This window comes from Diabrotica undecimpunctata, chromosome 3 (genome assembly GCF_040954645.1).
Source record: "Diabrotica undecimpunctata isolate CICGRU chromosome 3, icDiaUnde3, whole genome shotgun sequence".
Taxonomy (NCBI): domain Eukaryota; kingdom Metazoa; phylum Arthropoda; class Insecta; order Coleoptera; family Chrysomelidae; genus Diabrotica; species Diabrotica undecimpunctata.
Window position 1 is genome coordinate 122,899,511 of NC_092805.1, and position 24,923 is coordinate 122,924,433.

Genomic DNA, 24,923 nt, shown 5'->3' on the forward strand with positions numbered 1-24,923 from the left:
CTAATCTATTAAAAACTGTTATATTTATTACATTAATTGTATAATATTACAAAGAATTCATACTTACGCTTCATACTTGCTTTGCAATAATTCTAAAATTTTCGGTAATACCAAAACACACAGATCGAGATTCCACAAAGAGCTAAAAATAAACATAATCAACAAAAACTGTTTAATTTTAATAATGAACCATGCTTACTATTTTGTATTGATAACACCTAAAAGATCTACTAAAACTGCAACATCTCCCATAGCTACCGCAGATTCTACAGCAGTTTTCATGTCCTTACTTCTGTATTGGGTAAGTACTAATCTTAAACTTCTTTTCCGAGTGTTTAATATATCCATAATCGGATCATGTCCACGCATGATCACGCCCAATACTTCAGCTTCTGACATGTCTGGAAGTTGTTGTTGAAAACCTGGAGAGGAGTAGTTCTTCTGAAAAATTATAATTCTGAAATTGATGAATTTCGTAAAAACGTCGGATAATCAACAAGAACATTGAGATGTCATACTTTGTTTAACTAGGTATTGAAGAGTAAAACATTCTCATACCGTTTTTAACAAAACATATTTGCATACAATCAATTGCTATAAATTAAGTTATTTTAAAATGTATCTGTATAACTATTACAATATTTCATTAAAGAATTAATTAAATTAAAGCAGGCTCAGCCGAGATTTAAAATCTTGCTATCTCGCGCTCAAAGAGAGAATTATTACCATAGTCCACTGAGCCGCCGCGCCGTTTACTCCGTAATGAAAATTTTATGATTCATGTATAAATTATCTTGAAGTATCTGTCTGGCGATTCAAAACATATTGAATTCAAACGAATATATTGAGTTATAAATATGCAATATATATATATATATATATATATATATATATATATATATATATATATATATATATATATATATATATATATATATATATATATATATTATATCAGCTGGCGCTGATACTACTCCAGCTAGGGCTTAAGTAGTATCGGAATATTTGACTGAAATAAAAAGTTCGTAAATACTGATAGGATTCGTCGGTTTGTCTGTCCTATGTATGGACGTGGGCAACTGGAACTAGGTATCTTGTAGACACCATGGTCTTCATTGGTGATTTACTCTTTTACGGATCTGACGAGGTTGGACAACTTGCGAGTGAGTAGTGAAGATGGTTTTGATGTTTAGAGGGATAAGAGTTCTACTGATCTTTTCAGTGACACCTTTAATAAAAGGTAGAAAGATTTTGGGTTGATCCGGCGGCAAGGATTCTTTTTTGGATGATGGAATGGGGTTTAGATGTTTTTGAATGCTCTTATTGATTTGGATTTTGTGGTAGCCGTTTTGTAAGAGTGTTTGCCTTATTGAATTGATTTCGGATGACCTGTAATTGTTGTCGCTAAGTCTTATGGAACAGGAAATAAGAGTATTAATAACTGAATTGAGCTTCCGGGTTTCCGGTATACGGAATAGGAAAAACTTCTGTAAGGTTTGAAGGGTTTTTCTGAATAAGAACATCAAGGAACGGCAAAGACGCTTCAGACTCAACTTCCATGGTGAATTGAACATTGGGATGTATTCCATTCAGGTGGGAGAGGAAGAGACTTAATATGTCTTTACCATGGGGCCAAATAACAACGGTGTACTAGGGTGTACAAAGGTGACCTAATACATACTTTTCTATATCTTTCCTATACTGTTGTACGGAGTTGAGTCGTGGACTCTCATAGACGCTACCTCCAAGAAAATTGAGGCTTTCGAAATGTGGCTTTATCGTCGAATCCTGAAGATATCCTATAGCGACCAGGTTAGTAACCAGGAAGTTTTTATTAAGAATGCAAAAGGAAAAGAGTTGTTAACCACAATAAAAACAGTCAAAATCGAATACCACGGTCACATCATGAGGAACAACGGAAGATGTGGATTGCTGCAATTAATTCTACAAGGAAAAGTAGAAGGAAAAAGAAGACCAGGAAGGTGAAGAATTTCCTGGCTGAAAAATTTACGTACGTGTTTCAAAACAACAACTACAAATCTTCTCAGAGCAGCAGTTTGCAAGTTACAGATTGCCATGATGGTCGCCAACATTCGTAACAAATAGGCACTACAAGAAGAAGAAACACCAGTATGTTACCACGGTTTGAAGCTTATGAAATTTCATCAGACATGTGGAAGTAATTACAAACTTAAATCCAGAAACCGACAATAACTATTTGCATATTTTTCCATAGGAAAGTCTGTAAGTACATGTGCAAAGATTCATTGGCGCAAAATATATTATAATATAAATGAACAATTACATAAATTTTGGGGAATTAAGTAAAAAGTATGTTTTAGAGCTTCAATTTATATCTTTATATGGTTAATTTAATTTATAGCAATATTTATAGTAACGTTTATTAAGTAAACAGTAAGTACTCACTGGTAAGAAATCGTCCATATCCAATCCCACAGGTCGATCAATTGAAACTGGAACAAACAAGTTTTCGTCTCCTCTGGTGGGTTCCTCTGGACTAACTCTTGCTGAGTTCACGTATACGTCTACTTGAGGAAGGGTATTGGATTTGACTACAGAACTCCTGGCACTGTTGGAATTAGGCACCTTCGAAACGTTAGGAACACTTGTAGAATTACGACTAGGTTTTGAAAAAGAATTTTTTCTGGAGGACGCCCTCGACGAGAGGGAACCTAAAAATTACAACAAAATATAAAACAATGTGTAGCGTCTTTTAATAATTGTCATTAATTGTTAAATATTGCACTTACTATCAATTGGATAAATTTCTAACGAGATGACTAATTTAAATGAAAAGCTATAATAATGCTGACTACAAATTTATTTTAGGTTGGAAACATTTAGCAATAGGTATAATAACAAATGATTTCCAAATCTATTAGTGTATTAGACGTTTTTATAGAGTATTATAAATGATTTATTTCAATTAATTATAATTTAATACTGCATACAAATATTAATCCTATTTGCTAATGCATGTATCATTTACTATACACGTTTCTTATTATTGAGATAAACTGAATGCCTACAATTCAGTTCATCTCAATAATAAGCGGTTTCTAAAATAGCAGAATGGTTGCGGTCCTATTCAGTCTACTTTTGGCACCTTATCGTAACCCTCAGGATAGATGTTTGGAGCACTTTTCACTTCAGTTGTACCACATAGGTGACAGATCACCATTATTGTGTTAAGTTCACCTAATTTCATGCATGCCATAAGTTTTGACTTAAGGTTGGCATAGAACAAGAGTATTAAATCAGAAAAATGAAAAAAAAATATAGTCTATGATAAGTTCAAAAATGGGTGATGTTATTGATTAGTGCTTTATCACACCAGATTTTATTCAAGGTAGTGGCTTTAAATGAAATATTTTAAAAACCATACAAACAATATGGCACAAAAAAGATTTACCAGTCACGGTAATCAAATTCCCTCTATTTAGATTGTAGTAAAGAATAACATACCTTTATTAATATTTGCTTCTGAAACACTGTGTTTAATATTACTCGTAGGCTTCGGAGGTTTTTCGGGAACATCCTTACAACTACTCTGCCTCTGTAATACGAATTTAGCTGCAGGTTTTGTCCTATTTATATTGGGTAATATATTTTCTCTATTATCCCTTTGCTGTCTATTTTCATAAACCTAAAAATTACAAGTCAAATGAAAATGCAGAAAGTATGAAACAAATACGATGCTGTCCAAAAACGAGATTCTATCTTTTTTCGATAATTTCTTCTCATCCGTGTGTCTACTAAATGAGTTAAAAACTAGAGGTCTTTTCAGTACAGGTACAATAAGGGACAATAGAATACTTAAATGCCCCCTATTTGCTCTAACAGCTATGCAAAAAAAAAAAGAAAAGAGAAACCTACGATTGCAGATATGATAAAAACACAGGAATTGTAGTTTGTCGCTGGCACACCAATAGTGTCGTTATCACCTAGTCAAACGGTTTTCCCATGAAGAGAAGAGAGATATTTTTGTTTCTCAACCAAATATTATAAAGCGATATAATTCTTTTATGGATTCTTTTATAAGAGGGAAAAATGGTCTTCTTCTTGTGGTGCCTATCCGTTACGGATGTTGGCTACTAGCATGGCAATTCTAACTTTATTGACCGTAGCTCGAAATAGTCCTGAAGTGGTCAAGGAAAACCATTTTCGTAAGTTCTGGAGCCAAGATATTCTTCTTCTTCCTGGTCCCCTCTATCCGTAGACCTTTTCCTGTAATATAAGTTGCAGCCATCAGGTTATATCTATGATGGTTTCGCATTATATGTCCAAGATATTCTAGCTTGCACTGTTTCACTGTGGATATAATTTCACATGTTTTATCCATCCGACGTAGAACCTCAATGTTTGTTATTCGGTTCACCCAGGAGATCCAGTATCCGTCTATAACACCACATCTCAAACGCCTCGAGTTTTCCCATGGGTGCCTCGGTTAGTGTCCATGATTCAACCCCATAGAGCAGCACTGTAAACACGTAGCATCTCAATAAACGGATTTTCGTTTTTAAGGGTAGGTTGTGGCTCTTAAATATCTTGCTCTTTCTGACAAATGCTGACCTGGCTTTTTCAATTCTTTGTTTTATCTCAACTAAGTGGTGCTATTGGTCGTTAATGGGGGTTTCTAAATAGTAGTAACGGGGCACTTGGAGTATTTGTTGCTGATCTATCAGTAATTGACTACGTGGAATATGCTTCTTACTGATGACCATGTACTTTGTTTTCTTGATGTTAAAATCAAGCCCGTATTCTTGACTGATTCTCCACAATTGCGTTACTAGTGTCAGTAAACCTTTCAAACTGTCTGTAAAGAGGATGGTGTCGTCTGCATATCTGATGTTATTCAGGTGCTCACCATTTATGAGAATACCCTCTTCGATATGCTCTAAGGCCTGATAATGACGTGTTCCGAATAGACGTTAAATAATAGGGGAGAGAGTATGCAGCCCTCTTTGTACTCCTCTCTTTATTGCAACTTCTTCTGTTAGTTGGTCTTTCACCCGAATGGTTGCTGATTGGTTGTAGTATATGTTCTTGATTACTCAAAGGTCTTTGTTATCCAGATCAGTTGCCTTTAGTATATTTAGTATATCTATGAGCTTATCGTGCTTGCTTCTGTCGAAAGCTTTCTGGTAGTCGATAAAGCATACATAAATATCGCAAATACCTTTGAAATAATACCTGAACCGCGAGCAAGGCTTCTCTTGTATCTAACGCATCCCTGAATCCAAACTGCGTTCGTGAGATCTGTGACTCGCATTTCTGATAAATTCTTCTGTGTATATCTATAGGAAGGTGGCTTATTAGACTGATAATACGATGCTCTTCGCATTTTTTTGCATTAGGTTTTTTAGGTATAGCAATAAATGTAGATTTTAACCAGATCTCTGGGATTTTTCCCGAGTCATAGATTTTATTGAACGTTGTCGTAAGCCATTTTATTCCTTCGTCTCCCATGATTATAAATAAGTCTCAAGTTTTGTTCTGAAAATTGTGTTATGTAACTACAGTGCATTCTGCCAACGTTTATATTTATTTGTGGCTGATTAAACAGCCACAGTTATTAAAACGTCTCAATTCTACTCGTTTTTTTTTATAATCTCCATAACTCGCCAGGATTTTAAAAATATGACTGTGATAATGGTGTTAGGGAATAAACTGACCTTTAGGTTTCCGTTGGCAGTTAAATCGAGGTTCATACGGATATTTACTAAGATTATAGAAGCTTAGCTAACACCATCGTTTATTGGAAATAAAAAAAAATTGGCGATCAGAAACAAATAATTAAACAGTCCATGCACATCGCGATGGGTTTCCAATTGCAAAAACTGTTTATGTATTATGAATAATTTTATTGCCCTGACGATTGTAATAGAGGATGAAATTCAAGTCAAAGACAAGGATGCTACAGAAAAAAAAAAGGAATTTTCTTCAGTCTGGTGTATACTACTTTTGCGGTTTTACTTTGAAGTAAAGCTACTTAAGAGCGAACTACTTAGGAGCGAATGGGTTAAGCTAATATTTAAAAAATAAATAAATAAATAAAATAAAAATCTACCCTAGAAGAGTCTTTCGATCTTATCGTACTAGCAACACTAAAAACTAACAGGCAGAACTTGAGTCATAGGAATGTGTCAAAAGCTTTTCCGTGTATCTTTAGCTCCACTGCGATCATGAAAGAGCAAGATGATGGAAAACACTTTGTAGAGAGATTTCATCTGAGACTAAACTCTTGAAAAATATTGCGCCGAAGACACTGAATGAGAAGAAACACATTGAAGACGAATTTATTACAGAATTTTTGACATTTTACATAGACAGCGTCCTAGGGACGAGCCTTAGTGTGCGTTCATAACGAGGCGCCGACCCTCGATCGGACCATAGGATGGTATTATATTATCATCGCCACCTAAAATAAATGCATTATTTTAAATGCGAGCGTTCACTGTCAGTGCTATGCTCTAGACGAGGATACCATGCGACAGTCTCCGTAATGAACGCACCCTTAGTGTTGTAAGGAATATAATTGCTTACTGTTGGCATGGCAGGATTCGGTGTAGCCTTGATACAAACGCCTTGGGTATACCATACCTAATTTCGATCGCCGAATAACCCTTTGAGAGTTTTGGCCTCCTTCAAAAAGCCTCGCTATTTCTTTCTGTGCTGTATTGCTCTCTAATCTCTATCGAGGGCGCCTTCCTATAAGTTGTACCTTAGAGATGGTTTTCTAACTCTGCCATCATTACTTCTTAGTACATGACTATCCTGACTGATCTACGTTATTGTAAATTCTCAGTTTCCCTTGATACGGGTCTAAGATGGAGAATTTTATTTTCAAAGGCTTTATGATATTGTTGATCTCTTGAGTCATGCACCTAGAGTCTTATGACGGTGTTGTATATATTAAGCTTTAGCTTTCTGGACATGGACCGGGATTTAAGCATTTTGTGTAGAGCAACTCGATTACCACTCAGGATTCTAGTCGCTATCTTTTAACTAATCTTATTAGTATCGTTGATCGTGTTACACAGGTATTTAAATTCTTTGATATTTTCGAAAGACTCATTATTAATTGTTATTGAAATCGTGAATCGACTAATCTTGTTTGTTCGAGAGACTTTAGGAAACTTAGTCTTTTGAATATTTATGCTAAACTTCAACCTGTCTAGCCGCTGTCTTGAGCTCTTTGTACTTTGCCTCTATTTCCCTGCTAATTCTCCCCAACATTTTAAGTGATCATGGGTATACCGTAAAAGGTCTATCGGGTATTGAAGGAGAAATTATATGTAGGATATCTGCTGAAGTCACAAAAACTTGTATAATAGTTAATGAAAAATGTATAATAAATATACGGCTGTAGTACGACGGGCGTCGAACAGTTCTTGTGATTGTTCACATTGAAAATAATTTGGTGAAAAAATACCGCGGGGCAATATATTATAAATTAGACATATTTGAGTTTCTATTTACTAAGTTTAGTTTATTTACCTTACCTTTTCAGTTTATTTACTATTATCTGTTTACCTGTATTGAAAAGAGGTTCGCATTTATCTGTATAATCTTAATAAGTGAATTTTTTTGGTGAAATGACACGGTAAATTAAAATTTTTTGCAAAAACTGTGAATTCAGAAAAAAACAAGTTGAAAATAACTAAAAGGCCAAAAATGCTAAGTTTTTAAAAATACATCCAATTGAATTAAATCATCACTTACCTGATCTAGATTTGATTTAGACCTCGAATAATGATTCGTGTTTAATTGTATATTAGAATTTTTGTAATTATTTAAATCATTATCTAAAGAGAGAGCTTCAAAATTCTCCGTAATAATGCTTCCTAAAATTTGAGGTTCTAAAAGAAAATACAGGTTATTAAGTTTGTACATCACTGAATTTACTTAACCGTTTACCTAAAATATCATCTTTTTCCGGTTCTTGAAATGGCTCTGGTTCGGGGGGCGGCGTCCTTTGTACTAAAAAAGTTTAATTTTATTATTAGTAAACGTGTAACAAATTTAGTTTATAGCGAATACTATAAATAGGAAATTTACAAATTCAGTTAAGGCTAGTACTAAAAATAGCAAATTTCAAAGGAGTAAATTACTCAAAATAATATTCAATAAACCGTCAATCATATTTTGCATGACTGCGATCGTACCACTAGATCGTAAGCAATTTTAGAAACTGTCAAGTGACTATACAAATATATATTCCAGAATTCTGGACTAAGTATCTGAATAAATGGAAGATGTAGATAATCCAACTGGCAGAAGTATGACCGGTATGAAACAGATGGCTTCTAGAAAAGAGAAAAAGGTACATTCTTGAGGAGTACCGTTTTGAAGGATACTTCTGAGGATGTGAAGTTGATTCTAATTGAAAAAAAAAAAGAGTTCATTATGTTGAGCAGCTATGTTGAGTGCTTTTAGAATAAGGCATTGTATTTTTCTGCGACAAATAAATGTGTTATTAATTGGAACAAACTTTGGATGTTATATATTTTGTACAATTAATGTTGATGGTCTGCCTAAATGATATTTGGGGTAAGTCGTTCCAAAGCCAACTGTCCTTTGTGCTGACTTCTTTTTAGTCAAATCAATGACAAATTAGTCATTGAAATTCCACTGATGTTTTACCATGTTCTGTATTTTTCATTTTTTCTTTCGTATGTCTGTTTCAACAATTTGGTTTTGTTTTCTGCTTTTTCAATAAAAACAATAAAAAAACCGTTTTTTTTTCTTTCAAAACAAACATTGATGACAAATAAAAAATACATTAGCCTAAATGATTTTATGATCGCGAGTGTATAAAAAAGCCGTTCACCGTCGTCTTTACAGGAAAAGAAGAATGGGAGTCGAATAAAACGAATATCATAATAGCAGATCGATGCTGATACACAGTCGGCTCTAAAACCGATGAAGGAGTTGGAGTTGGAGTACACGGAGGGAAACCAAGGCTAAGCCTTAGTGAAAGTCTAGGTAATCACTCCATTATCTTCGAATCAGAAATTTATGCGATAGAAATGTGCCCGAATGAACTAATAGAGGAACTGCAGAGACAGATCTATACAAATTATATCCGATAGGCAGGCGGCATTAAAGAACCTGGAATCGAATCGAATTGACTCGCAAGTTAGTTTGGAGGTGTGTTCAGAATATGATTCGGATAGGAAGAATTAACAAAGTAAGTTTACTCTGGGTGCCTGGACACACTGGTATTGAAGGGAACGAAAAAGCGGACCTACTTGCAAGGGAGGGGCAAAAGAAGGATGTCGAACTGGGTGGAATGGATGAAACGTAACCACTGGTGAGAACAAATGCGTCTTAAACGTTCAAAGGCTTTTTTGTATGAACCTTGGAAAAAGAGATCCGCAGATTTACTAGATATGAATAGGAATGATTTGTGAATTATCGTAGGTCTCCTAACAGGACACTGTAGTCTCAAGGGCCACATGAATAAAATCGTAACTGACAGAAAATGCGGATTGCAGATTTTATCAGGCAGAAGACGAGACGGCGGAATACTTTCTATGCAACTACCCAGTGATCTATAGGATAAGGCTCAATACATTCGAGCATTATCAACTAGAGCCCTACAACTTCGTAGAATTGTCACCAAAGCCCATAATACCTTTGTTAAAAGGCTGGACTGAAAGGACAACTTTAACCTAGGGATGAGCCACAATAGACCTTTTAGGTAGAGTGGAAGTGAGCTTAAGCGCCCACTCATATGGTTACCGAGGGATGAGGTTTTTCCATAGACATTTAATACAAATAGACTGAGCGTTGCAATATAGCGTCGTTCCCCCAGTGTGACAGAGAAAACTGACGCAAAGCTGTCCCTGCATCCCTTTCTAATGGCCCCGATTTTTTGACTACGTGACCTAAATGACCAATGGGAAGGTCACGTGCTCGATAAACCAGGCTCAGTCTATTTGAATTATATGTCTACGGGTTTTTCAAAACAAAGAAAGCCATTTACTACTTCAAATTGCATGCATCAAAGATATATATGTATAAGTAGATGTTCTAAAAACCCGAATAAAGCGAATAAACAAGCGTATAGATAAGTTCAAGAATGAACTTACTTGATCTACCTCTAAATATTTCGTTATAGTCCTTCACATTCGTGATATCAGCGGTTGACTCTTCTTCTGGGTCAGTTCCAGACGTGCTTTCTTCTATTGTTTTCACATCTAACATTCTTGATTTCAAACTTGGTGGTCTTTCAGCCTTTGAAAAACTTTTTCTAATGTTTTGGTTCGGCGTAAAAGGCCCAGTTTGTGAATCTAACACCGATGAAGAACTGAATGGTTTGCATTTCTTAAGATCTACTACGTATACTTGGACATTGGTGAGATGGAAGGAGGCACCAATCTACAAAAGAAAAGGTTATTATTACGACATCCAGTAACATTGTATTTATTTAAATTTAACTATCACGTGGCAAAATAATATGGCAATTATAAACCATAATTGTTTCGAGCATACGCTAAATATAGATAAATAATTAATAATAATTATTTACACAATTATTTCTGAAATCTCATTGTTATAACTAATATTTACAGAGAGGGAAGTAACAGGAAAGTATGCTGTATCTAAAATTAAAATGTACTATATTAAAAATACATATTAAAAATTCAAATTTATACTATATTAAAATTGTTACATTCAGTTATAGAGAGTATTAAATACATGAAAAATATTCAGAATTACCTGAATCTTGATCTAATAATCTAAAAATTGTGAAATATACAGGTTATTCCATATGAAAAAACAAAATTACTTGTTATATCTATGATATTTTGTTCAAAAATTCTAAATACTCCATCAAAATAATTAAAAAAGTGATAGAAGATCACGAAATTAAAACTGTGTTGACTGTTCAACATAAAAGAATTCAAAAATTGTCTACGGGACAATAAAATTAAAATAATATTCACTGTGTTGATACAGCATTTTCAGACGGTATCAATGAAAGATTAAACCAAACATTGATTATTAAAATAATATGCAAAATAAATTAAAATAATTAGAAAACCATGGACAATAATTGTCCAAGAATGTGTACAAAAATATAATCAGACAGAACATACAATTACAAAATCTGCACCAAAATATTTATTAGAAGGAGAAAATGTAATCATTCTGCCTAATGAACTGAAATGTAAAGGTACACATGCAGATCTCGAAAGAGGTCGAAAAATTGCTTTGGGAAATACAAAAAAAAAATCACACGATTATAATAAAGAGTGGTTCGATTTACATAGGAAGGAAACATAAATAGATGAATTAGTATACGTGGAGAACGAAAACTGTCTAAACAGAAAGAAGTTAGGTGAAGTAAGGATTGGACCATACAAAATGTTAAACAAGATTTCCAATTCAATGTACGAAGTTGACATTCAGCATAGGAAAACGGAATCAAACCTGTTTCATATCACTAAACTTATTCCAGTGTTGAAAGATGGATATTCGCTCCTTGCGTGACTGACGCGACATCTACCGCCTTCATCTGACAGTTTTGGACCTCCCAATTCGAGGTTAAACATATGTTAAATAGATACGAAATTGACAAGTATTAATAATTAGTTTTTTAATTATATTTTTTCAGTTTATGTACAAAATAAATTTAGTATTAAAAACTGGGTTTCTAAAAATTCATCAACTTTATCTTTTCAACCCCAACCGGAAAAGAAAGGGAAAATCTAGTACTGGCAAATCAAGTTTTTGCAAGTGGAAGAGCCTGTAATTAAAAACAATAATAGTACAAATTATGATATAAAAGCTAAAGTCATCTGGCAGGCTGCAGTTAGCTTGAAGCCTTATGAAATATCATTTAAGGTAAATTATTTAAATTTTTCCTATTTCAATTGCATAAAAATAAAATTTTGTGATATTTACTTTTTCATATTAATAGCAGGAATCCATCTTTTTCTTTTCTCTAATTTATATGTAATCTTTGGAAACCTATAAAAGCTACACTCACTATTTTTGCTATTATTAGCACAATTAAATACGCAAGATGTATTTGCACCCATTTTCGATAAAATTTATGCGTAAAAAAATTCAAAACAAAAAAATTTCTATATACTATATTATTTATCTATGGATCCAAAAGGTCCAAATTTGTTTCAAGGTACCCCTACCATGATCACGCACGGAGCGAATAAAGAATATCGTTTATAATGGTTCTTCTCCAAGGAGAGAGATGTAAAGAAAAACATAACACTCTTTTTGTTTTTCTTTAATTTATGTTATTTTGAGATTAATATTTTGTTACGTCACTGTCAAAATACTTAAAGTCTTCTTTTTCTAGTTAATAGCTTTAAATTATAATTTCTTCTTTAAAGTGGAGCTTTTGACAGTGGCTATTGTCTTGTCATTATTAATTTTTATTACTGCCATTACATTAGTTAAATATTAGTTAAAAACTTATCAAACTCAAAATGTTGTTTCTTTTTGCAGGTAATGTAATTAAACAAGTAAAGTTGTTTTTTTGCAGAGAAACGCAATAGAGTTTTATTAATGAAATTTGGCAGATTGAAGAAACAAACATTATAATAAAATAAATGTTTTGATTATAATTTAAGTTTAAATGGCAAAATTAAGATTTGAATTTATCGTGAAGGCATTAGCGAGTGATAATAGAATAAATACCATCACCATAACCTCGATTGAGACCAGAAAAATGAAATCTTTATAATGCCAACTGGTATACAAAATATTTCCAAAAAATACAGACCACAGCAGCATTTCAAAAAGTAAAAAGAGCTATAAGATAAAGTGGTACTCCAAGAAAAGTGTGGATCACCTTAGATGAAGATACTTTGAAAGTTTATATGGATGAAGATGGAAATGTACAGTTAAAGGATTTTTATAATAATAGAGTAAATAAAATACACTACCGAGCATAAAATTAGGGTCACCCCGTAATTTGAATTTATTTTAGGAATTATTATTCTGTTTTAACTATTTTCAGTTGTAACATAGTTTACTAACGGATTACTTAAAGAAAACAACGTTTTTGTCGTTTAAAGTTTATTAAAAATAATGGAAATGAAGAATTTTCCTTTGATATACTAAATATTGAAAAGGGACAATTTTAATTTGATGTGCTTTTTGTTGAAAAAAAGAAATTTTAAGAACTTCAGTAGCGAGTATTCCCTCATCTGGCAGTGATAACAGCTTGCAAACGACGAGGCAGGCTTTGGATCAGATTTTGGATCACATTCTGCGGAAGATTATTCCATTCTTGCACCAATATGTCGCGAAGCTCTCTCGAATTTCTGGGGGCCGGCACATGACTCCGTAAACGTGTCTTCATCTCATCCCAAACATGTTCTATGGGATTGATATCTGGACTGCGAGCAGGCCAAACAAATCGTGTGATTTGAACCTCGTCAAGATACTCAGTAACTATTCTAGCAGTGTGGGGCCGTGCATTATCATGCATAAATGTTGTGTCCTCTCCAAGAATAACCATAAACGGTAAAACATGGTCTTCCAGAATCTGTGTCAGGTACCTCCAATGTCCCATTCTCGATAAAGACTAACTCCGTGCAAGCATTACCCGATATGCCTCCCCATGCCATAACTGACCCTCCACCAAATGGAAGACGCTCGGCAACACATGCTTGAGCATATCTCTCGCCTGGACGTCGCCACACTCTTACACGTTTGTCTGAGCCCGTAAGACAGAATCTCGATTCATCAGAAAACAATACACGAGTCCAATCCTGCATTGTCCAAGCCAAGTGTTCTCGTGCAAAATTCAATCTGGCAATTCGGTGTTCACGGGAAAGCGGCGGTCCAGTTACTCTAGTTCGAGAAGATAAACCAGCAGCATGAAGTCGTCTCCTAACTGTCCATTCACTTATGTTTACATTTCTCACTTCTTGCAGATGATTTCGAAGAGAAACTGCCGTGACCGTTCGGTTTCTCAAAGCACTAGAAACGACAAAGCGGTCATCTCTAGCTGTTGTAATCCTGCCTAGACCTGAACCAGGTCTTCGAGTAAGCAGACCGGTCTCTTCGTACCGTTTCCATACTCGTTGCACACTCGAGAGACTTACACCAACGTTTCTCGCAGTTTCGCGCCGACCGTGGCCATCTTCTAACGCCGCCACAATTCTTGCCGCCACAACATAATTTATGCTCATTGCAATACACTGACAGTGATAACAATACACAAACAATTTACAATTGACGTTAAAACCATAGAAACAAAAACTGTGCTGATAACGGTTTTTAGGAATTAGGCTAAGGGGCCCTTTTTATCTCAAACGCTTGTCGAAACAACAACGACAACAATTTTTTTTTCAAGAAATCCATTAGTAAACTATGTTACAACCGAAAATAGTTAAAACAGAATAATAATTTCTAAAATAAATTCAAATTACGGGGTGACCCTAATTTTATGCTCGGTAGTGTAATATACACAAAATGAAATGGTTATAACTATGAAATAAGTCAATTGTTGTAAATGAGGCACGATAGACTTGTAGGCATCATTAAATGGCGGCCGCATCGTTAAGCCAGTACCAGTGGTTCTGGTAGTGGCTTAACGATACGGAGGCCTGGGTTCGATCCCCGACGCCGACACCAAAAATATTTCAATTACTAATTTAACTGAGCCGTCAACATGCTTCGGGGGGCACGTAAAGCTGTCGGTATCAGCTACGTAAGTAGTCGTTACTACCAAGAAGTAAAATGCAAACTTCTTCGTTTTGTAATGGAGGGCAAACGGAATCCGGGAAAAGAAATTAATCCTGGTAAAACTATTACGAACTGCACAAGAATAGATACTTATTCACTACCAAGTATTTGCACAATATAAAGATCAATTTATGATGACCAAACTTGAGCAATGAAGAGGGAGTATTAAAAAGAAGAAGTTAAAACAGTTTTTAAGGATTTTATATAAAAATGGGTGTCTACGAACTATTAATAGCAACAATATTAATATAAAAGTTATAATATAAAAATTTTACTAGTACTTTATACTGACTTACCAATTGATTCGATGCCACCGAAATATCAGTAACTCTACCCCAGTATACCGGCACGGAGTCATATAATCTGTTAGGCTCCCATCCAACGATCTTCAAATAATCTCTCGTTCCGGCAAAAAGGCATTCCCCATCGGGGTTGAAAGTCAAACATCTGACCGCTCCAACATCACTCTCGGTTGATACCAAGTTGAAGTTTTCTAAATCGAAATAATTTACAGATCTATCGATGCTGCCACTGGCTAAGAGAAATTCGTGTGGATGGAATTCGACACAGGTTACGGGGTTCAAGTGGTCTTTAAATTCTTTGAGGACTCGGCTAACTCGAAGGTCCCAGATTTTCAGAATTGAATCTTCTCCTCCGGTTGCTATCCACTGGCCATCAGGACTAAATTTTACGCTATTGACAGTACCTACAAATAAGAGTTCAATTAGTAATTATCTCAAATAATTTGACAATGGAACATTTATGTTGGTAAACAATTAAACAGGCATTAACGAAATCAGTTTTATCAAAATCTGAAAAGACATTTGGTTAATGTCGAAGAAAAATGGAACAAAACTAATTTATTATCTGTAGTCAAGGTAGACTATTTGATTTAATTGTGATATCTTGCGCTCTGTATTCAAGTTTACTTTTATATCATTCTTCTGTTTATAATGAGTTTCTGTTGCAATGAGGACGTGCGAAGCAGGACGGAGGTGGAAAATGTAATTGGAAGAGTTGTCCAAATGAAATGGAGCTGGGTATGACACGTAACACGACAAAACAAAGATGGAGGAGAAACATTGTACATTGAGACGCAAGCACAGTCGTAGTAGAGGACGACCACAAAAACAGTAGTTAGACGACATTAAAGCAAAAGTGGGGAGAAACTGGCACCAAATAGCATAAAACAAAAGATGAATGTTTGCAATTGATCAAAGAGTTTGGTTCTCCATATAATTGACTTGTATCATTGTTTGTTCTTCTTCACACATTCTTCTCTCTTTTACACGTTCATATATAGTATTTCTATAGTATTTTAATAGACTAGTGATAAATATGCCAGACTTCTTACGGAAAACTTCAGCTTAGATGCGACGGAAGGCTTAGCGGACCTCTTCGATTATGATTTCCTTTCTTAAACATTTTTGCTCACCTATGTACAAGTCACACGTGACATATCCTGTAGAAAACACGACTATTTAAGATAGTCGGGGCAATTAAGCACAAACATCGGCTTAACCTTCGAAAATCGAGGCAGTAAGACGAATTGAGAGGCAGTTTGGTGCATTCAATTCTCTAGAGTGAGAGCGTCAGGAAATTTTGTGAACTAATGCGATCATGAAGAAATAAAAAATTGCATTTGGAAAATGCATTTTCTTGAGTTACAAATTAAAAAAAAATTCGGCAAATATTAAGTAAATTACGTCCAATTTTGATACTCAGGGGGTTTTAAGGTCGCTGAAGACGAATATCATGTCGGTGAAGGTCATCGAGGTACCTGGTGCCCATGGCGTCACCGTCCTCACCTCGTGTCCGGGAGTTTTATGCAGATTCCATACAAAATCATTGAAACTCGTTTCTCGGGAGTTTTCGAGGTCGCTGAACACGAATATCATGTCGGCGAAGGTGAGGAATGGAATGAAAATTTGATAAATATATGTAAAAATAATTATATAAAAACAATCATTCAATATTGATCGAATAACAATAAAATATTCTGTCCGTATTTAAGCGCACAACTAAAAAAAAAGAACGTGGCACTTGGTGAGTAAAGAAGTAAATACCTCTTATAGCGTGTTATTACTATACGTAGGATAATGAAATTGTATGTCTGCTTATTACTGAATTTTTAATATTTTTTGTAACAACCCTACACATTTAAGTTCTTTAAAATTAAAAAATCTTAATTTTATAAATAATAATAATAATAATATATAAATTAAATAACATATAATAAAAATAATTTTATTATATGTTATTTAATTTTTTGTAATTTTTTATAGTTTTTTATAATTTTTAATAATTTTTTGTAATTTTTTATAATTTCTTATAATTTTTTACAATTTTTATTTTATAATTTTTTATATAGATTTTATAATTTTATATAGTTTTATTTAATACAATTTAATTTTATTTAATTTTAGTTAATTGTATTCAATATTATTTAATATTATTTAATTTCATTAAATTTTATTTAATCATATTAAATTTTATTTAATTGTATTTAATATTATTAAACTTTATTTAATTTAATTTAAATTTATTTTATTTTATTTCATACAAATATTTTAAAATAAAAATTAGCCAAATCGATCCAGTCCATTTAATAAGAATATAAGATAAACGATAGATTATCGTAGAATAAAGGTCCAAAAACTAAAAAAAACTTGACTCTTACGATACACTAGATCGATCGAAGACAGGCAAAATATCAAAATCGAGATTTGGATGATACCCAGAAAGTCCTATCTTCACCAGTCAACAACAACAGTGTTTGACCGGTGACAATACTACTTCACTAATATAGTATATTTTGTTCTTGATCAAAAATCAAACCTTTGGACATCGTTAATTGTATCCATTTCGTACATGAAGCTTACTTTAACTACTAGAAAGTAATTAAAAAAAATAACTTACCCTTATGTCCATTATAAGTGAATAGAACACCTTTCTTTCTTGTATCCCACATTTTAATACTGCTATCGGCACTTCCAGAGACCAAAAAGTCTCCATATGGATGGAAATCTATACATTTTATTGCGTATTTATGGCCATTCAATGTCCTAGAATAAGAAAAATGATTAGTTATGTATGAATAAATTATCTTCTAGACAGATTTACAATTAAAAGTAAATTATACGCATCCATAGTCTATATTTATTTTTATTAATATTGGATATTGAACAATATGAACTATTGCTTCCATTCCACTTACTCTTCGTTTAATAGGACTAAATAATGTTTAGCCTTCTTCTGAACTCTTCGTTGAGCTCCAACCTCATCTTTTTGATGGTCTGAGCACTGTGCTGCACTGAAGAAATGGAAGAGATCAAGTTCTGGAATGGGTATTACGGCGAAAAAAACCCTATAATATACTAATCGCGGACGATCAAGTAGTCATCGCACAGGACCAGGAAGATCTGCAATTCATGACTTAGGGTACGTTCATAACGAATACTATGGCATTGTATCCTCGCCTAGAGCATAGCAGTGATAGTTACCGCCCGCATTTAAAATAATTCATTTATTTTATCTGGTGATCCATAATATGGTACGATCCTATGGTCGGTGCGAGGGTCGGCGCCTCGTTGTGACCGTCCACTAAGTAATTAACACAGGAATACGAGCGTTGGGGACTAAATGTTCTCAACAAAAACGAAATACATGTGCATAAGAGGACCTGAAAACTATGAACTAAACTTAGAAGATGTAAATATAATTTCGTCATGTTCAAAATATATCTATTCGGGGGCAAAAATCGAAGAACGGATCATAAAAGGGAAAAAAAAATAAAAAGCGCACTGAACTCACTACTCTGGTCAAAAACTATCTCTAAACAGAAAAAGATACAGCTATATAACAGCATTTTTAAAGGCGTTGTACTTTATCGGTGCGAAAACTGGCAACTCACTAAGAGAACGGAATAAAAACTTGTTCTGGAAATGGATGTCTGTTGCAGATCAGCAGGTATATAGAGAATGATGCACGTAACAAATGAAAGTATAAGACAAATCAGAGAGAGAGAGAGAGAGAGAGAGAGAGAGAGAGAGAGAGTGAGGGGGGGGTCTACGACCAGGAGACTAGGTCGATAGACGTGAATGAAGACTGGGAACTGGAAGGCTCAGGATGCTATAAACCGGACATTATATATAAATATATTGAACTAGTCTTTTATGTCTTCTTTCTACTGGTTGGTTGACTAGATCTCTTATCAAATGCTTTTTGGTGAGATCTAACGCGGTATCGATATTTATTTGCACTAAGTGTTACATATGATGAGACAGCATGTACTTGCAATGTCATAATAAAATTTTTATTATTGTAATGCTGTATAGATATCATAAAATAGAACTGAGCATATATTGTTTAACAAAATGTTGGGTTCGATCATGTCTTTAGAATTCCGTTCAAATATCTCCACTACGGCAATAGTCTTAATACAACTACCAGTTACTGCTACCAACTAACATTTAAAAATGTTCGAAGCCGTTTGTCTTAGTTTCAAGCTATTGTGGATTATGCCTACTGAACTCCAATGCGACGATATATTAACAAGCATAATTAGCGACCGAATTAATTTAAAAGTTTAGAGCTCAGCTATAAAGGCGAGTTTATATATAAAGATGGATTTGCTGACGCCAGTAGCCAAGCTAGTCCTGTTTGGCGCCAATTCTATTTTTAAGTTTGCACAGTGGGATATAGTCGTCGTCGTTTACACAGTAGTAATATCTCAATCGAGGAAATAAAATTTGGAGTCCGTAATGGTTGTTGTGAGTCCGAAATGATAAGCGGAAAGGCCGAATTTGGATTAGAAACTGGGTTCGAAATAGACAGAAATTTGGTGCGTCAAAAAAACAAAACAAAAAACATGTTGTTCGTACACAAGAAATGTTACAATGTCCTGGAGTAGTATTTTCGAATTGATTCGAGCATATTTCGCATACGAAATATGAAGAAATTCGCTCGAAATCCGGTTTTTGTATTTTTGAATAGTGCGTGTACGAATTTGTTCGTATACGGCCACTCGAATGAGTCTGAACCATTCGAATTTCGATGCTAGTATACGATCAAAGTAATTATTATCATTTCAATTTTCGCTGGGCCCCGTGTAGGTCAGATAAGATTTCAGCTGATAGTTTTTGATCGTTGTTTTACATTGAACTTCTTCTTATAGTGCGTTGGCGAATTATTATCTTAAGGCCAGACGTCTGTCTTTTGCAGCATGCAAAAGATCGCCAGTGATATTTATGCCTGTCCAGTTCTTTATGTTCCGTAGCCACGACATTTGTTTGCGACCTACTCCTCTCTTGCCTTTAATCTTTACCTGGATGATTAGTTGAGGGATTTTTCGTACCTTGATCAAATTGAGTAGTTCTCTCTCAGTATTTGCCTTTCTTAAGACTTCCTCGTTTCTCACCGTATCTGTCCATGGTATGCGGAACATTCTGCGCAACGTCCACATTTCAAAGGCCTCCAACTTATTAATGGAAGGTAGTCTTAACGTCCATGTTTCCATGCCGTATAACAATATGGACCATACATAGCATTTAACCATCCTGTAGCGGAGATTGAAGGAAAGATTGCGGTTGCATAGTAGCGGTTTAAATTTGATAAAAGCTTCTCTTGCTTGTTCGGTACGGCATTTGATTTCTTGTTAAGGATCCCATTGGTCATTCATCATCATTCCAAAGTATTTAAATGTTTTCACTTGATCGATTGGAGCATTATCTACTTGCAGTTGTATTCTTAAAAGTGCGTTTTTTCTTATCGCCATGCATTTAGTTTTTCCAATATTTATCTTCAAGCCATATATTTTTCCTACGGTGTTTATTTTATTCAACATCAACTGCATATCATGTTCGTTGTCTGTTATTATCGCGGTGTCGTCGGCGTCACGAATATTATTTATCGGGAACCCGTTTACCTTTATTCCACACTCAGAGCCTTCCAGTGCCTCTGCAAAAATGTTCTCCACATAGATATTGAAGAGCATAGGAGACAGAATACACCCCTGTCGCACCCCTCTTAAAATTTCAAATTTTTCTGTGTTGGTTGATTTGTTCAGTCTCACTCGTGCTTTTTGAATCCAATAGAGATTCTGGATAACTCTTATGTCTTTCTCGTCAATGTTAGCGTTGTGTAGCATTTTTACGGCGTCAAACGCTTTTTCATAATCGAGGAATGTTATGGCAATATCCTTTCGTTGATCCATGCAGTTTTATACAAGCGTATTCAAGCAGAAAGTTGCTTCACGTGTACCCAGTCCGCTCTTGAAACCAAATTGTGTCTCACCGCTTAGATCTTCCACCTTTCCGAACATTCTTGTGTGAAGGATGCGAAGAAACACCTTAAGCAAATGGCTCATTAAACTTATCAGTCTGTGGTCTTTGCATTTTGTCGCTCTTTGTGATTTAGGAATCATTATAAAGGTTGAATAAAGCCAATCCGTTGGAATGTGGCCAGTGTTATATATGGCATTGAAAATTGTTACCAGCATGTCGATGTTATCATCTTCCAATATTTATGGCTTCCGTAGTAATTCCATCCGGTCCAGGGGCCTTGCCTAGTTTTGCTACTTTTATAGCGTACTCCACCTCGTCGCGAATAATGGGAGGGCCGGATAAATTTTCCGTGGGTAAGTTAGTAGTTGGCAGATTCGGTCTATTATCCGCAAAGAGGGACGAAGCATAGTTTGCCCAGATTTTAGCTAGTTCTTCCTGGGTATGAACGTAGTTTCCTTGATCATTCTTCAGGCGAGTCTCATGGTGTTTCTTGTATATACTCGAAATTTCTTTGACCTTTTTTTATGTAATTCAAAGCTGTCTCCCTTTTCATGTAGTAATTCCAATTCTTCACAACGTTCTTTCATCCAGCTTTCCTTTGCGTTTTTATTTGCGTTCTTGCCCTTATCGTACGTTGGATTTTCTTGTATTCATGTTGATTCTGATGTATTTTGTACTGTCTGCGTTGCGATTAGATCAAGTTTCTCTTCCGTCATCCACTCGCTTTTGTGATTTCTTTTTATTTTACTTGCGACTACTTCGTCAGCCTCGACTATAGCTATTTTTATTTTCTCACAGGTTTCGTCTATGCAATTTCCTTGTATGTTTCTCAAGTTCTCGTTGATGTGCTTACTGTATGTAGATCTAAGCTCTTCATCTCTCATTAATTCTCTAGTGTTTATGTATTTTTTATTAGATACAATACATTGAACAATACAATACAATTTACATTGAACCTTGTTTTCAATAGCTAGTAATGCCTTTGCATAGTCGGAAATATTAGCGGAACAAGGAGACAGAGTCAGAATTGAAAAGGCACGAGCCAACTTCGTGAAAATGAAAAAGATTTTATGCAGCAAAGATCTGACAATGGCCCTCAGAATAATGCTAATTAAATGCTATGTACACAGTGTACTCTACTATGGAGCTGAATCATGGACATTAAACCGGAATACAATAAATCGACTTAACGCGTTTGAAATGTGGACATTTAGAAGATTGTTAAGGATTCCATGGGTAGATAGAATCACGAATACAGAAATGTTAAGGAGAATAGGCAGAGAGAGGGAAATGGAAAATACAATAAAAGAAAGGAAATTGCAATATCTCGGACATGTGATGAGAGGCGAAAGATACAACATCTTGAGACTCATAATTCAAGGAAAAGTAGAGGGTAGGAGAAGCGTAGGAAGAAGACGCGTTGCCTGGTTGAAGAACCTGAGAGAGTGGTTTGGTTGTAGCTCAAGGCAATTGTTCAGAGCAGCTGCCTCGAAGGTCAGAATCGCCATGATGATTGCCAACCTTCGTCGCGGAGATGGCACTTAAAGAAGAAGAAGAAGGAGACAGAATTTACCATCCTTTTCTTATCCCTTTAACATTTTAGAGGACTATTCGGATATACAATTTCAAAAATTGTACAGATTAACAAAGCTCCTCACAATGGAGTTATTAGACTTGAATGGCTCTTTTTTTATTCGGCCGACACTGAACCATCATATTTCATGCCGTTTTTTACTAATTTACAAGAAACGAATTGTTTTATATGACAAAATCACCATAAAATAAGTTCAGTAAAACTGTAAATGTTTCTTCTTTTTTTTTATTTGAGTTTTGGTTGTTCAAATTTGCAGTATTGCCGGTGCAAATTCTTCCCGTATACGTATAACATTTTGAAGGAGGATCAAAAATACACAATCAGATTCGTATACGAAATGTTTCATTCGAGTTACTAACTCGTATACGAAGAAATTCGATTGAATTTGAAAATACGATCCCTGGAAACATTTTTTACCTCGTGGACTGTCCATTTCAAGTAATATTTTTGTTAAAATTGCTTAACAACAAATTTAAAAATATTATAATATAAAATATTATATAATATTATAATTATAAGAAATATGTCACTGACGCATGAAAAGTTGGAAGATTCTAACTTAACTGGCACAATGCATGCACTTTTCGGAATTACTCGCCAGTTCTCGCGAAGTAACTGTTTATAGATGCCATTTTATTTTACTGGCGTGCCAACAACTACTGGCACCAGCCAATCCACGTGTGTATAAACTTAACGTAAAGTTTTCAGTTGCATCTACTTTTAAGTTCAAATACTGCCAACAGAAGAAGAAACACAAGATTGTCGGATTTACAGACAATTTAAACAGCCTAATTGGGAAACCGATTTATTAGCAACATCCTTTTTTACAGAACATTCATCAATATGACGGTTACTCGACGAGCTGAAAGAAAGACAATCAGGCGAAAATAAACAAGGTCAATTGTATGCAGAAAGCAAAAAAATCGGAAATGAAATTTAACGCAAAACCAGTTTATCAGTTAAAATTCTTCATAATTATACTACGAATTATCGAGAGTTTGTTGATTAGCAAGTAGGTACTGGAATATTGGACTTTGCAATCATTAAAATTACAACACCTACCTATGAAAAATAAAATTAGCGATGAGCGTATTTTATTGAAAGATACCTAAAGTTAGTTTTTAAGTATAGACTTATTAATAATTCATAATTTCAATGAAGTAAAAAAAAATGGGGATATTTATAAAATAAAAGTAATTCAAAATCTACTACTTAATCATTTTTTTGCACAGTTCTTTTAAGGGTTGTTATAAATTCCAGGTAAATTTTTCCCTGAATCATATTTTTATAATACAATCTTCTATTTAAGGTTTGTAACAATATCAGCGAAGTAACAGGTCTGTTCTTTTGTTTTCTTGTGTAGAACTAGTTCCAAAAAAGTGTAGAAGTGCTACACTAAGTCGTTTCTTTGCAAGGTATAGTGCTACACCACTCTGTTCCATTGAAAAGTGTAGCAAAAAAAGGGTAACATCAGTGTCGATAAATCTAAACCTGCTTCTGAGGGAGTGACTATCTACACTCGTCTTGCGCAGTATTATCCAACCGAATTTGACAACTGTTTAGATGTCAGATGTGATTGTTTACAAAAAATATCATTTTCTTTTTAGTTTAATTTAAATTTAAAAACATTAAAAAGCATTTAGTAATTTTAAAAACTAAAGTACCTAAAAATTTTATTTTATTTTTTATTTTATTGTATCAGTTAAATTGAGTTGATAATTTTGTTTGATCATTCATTTTTATAAAAAAGATACCTAGCTAATTATAGTAAAGTTTAATTAAATTAAAGAAGAAAAATCGAAAGTAGAAGAAAACAAAACAAAAAAATTTAAAAATAAAGAAGTCGTAAAATAACCTGACTTGAATCGAACTTAAAGGTTAACTACACTAGAACTTTCCTTTGGTTAGTGTCACAGCCATGATTTTCGTTTGACACTAACCAGTGCAGCTTACACTCAACTAGACTCAAAAGTGCTATACTAGAAAACAAAGAAACATACTTAATGACTACCTTTTGCAACTCGAAATAGGGAACGTGAATCCAGACCATTCCAAACTGTTTTTTTCAAACACGAATGTTTGCGTCTACCCAGTCCTGTCTTGAATTCAATTTTCCCTTTCCTCCTTCGTATTTCTTAAGCCTTTGAAGAACGAACTTCCTCGTTGCGTACATAATCTGTGCAGAGTATTTTCAAGAGTTTCACTACTTTACTTGACTTCACGAGTATGTAGAGAGTTACCTCGCCTTGATTAACTTCACTTCGTCCGAAGAACTTCGATCGAGAGTGTAGACG

The 24,923-nt window shown here is 34.4% G+C and overlaps 1 protein-coding gene across 4 annotated transcripts in view; it reads right to left on the reverse strand.

The window, feature by feature from the left end:
* Positions 1–24,923, reverse strand: part of kat80 (katanin p80) — a 270,406-nt gene that overhangs the window by 189,185 nt on the left and 56,298 nt on the right. For 3 of the 4 annotated variants that reach the window (XR_011950367.1, XR_011950366.1, XM_072526833.1), the window contains 9 exons: positions 17,671–17,816; positions 15,048–15,457; positions 10,119–10,407; positions 7,942–8,004; positions 7,747–7,883; positions 3,487–3,667; positions 2,428–2,693; positions 200–441; positions 68–142 (listed from right to left, as the gene is read on the reverse strand). Coding sequence is in view for 2 of the 4 variants with exons in the window: in XM_072526833.1 (XP_072382934.1) it covers positions 68–142; positions 200–441; positions 2,428–2,693; positions 3,487–3,667; positions 7,747–7,883; positions 7,942–8,004; positions 10,119–10,407; positions 15,048–15,457; positions 17,671–17,816 (1,809 nt within the window). In the remaining 2 variants the exon portion in view is untranslated. The remainder of the gene's footprint in view (positions 1–67; positions 143–199; positions 442–2,427; positions 2,694–3,486; positions 3,668–7,746; positions 7,884–7,941; positions 8,005–10,118; positions 10,408–15,047; positions 15,458–17,670; positions 17,817–24,923) is intronic. The other variant, XM_072526834.1, reaches the window with a different exon arrangement.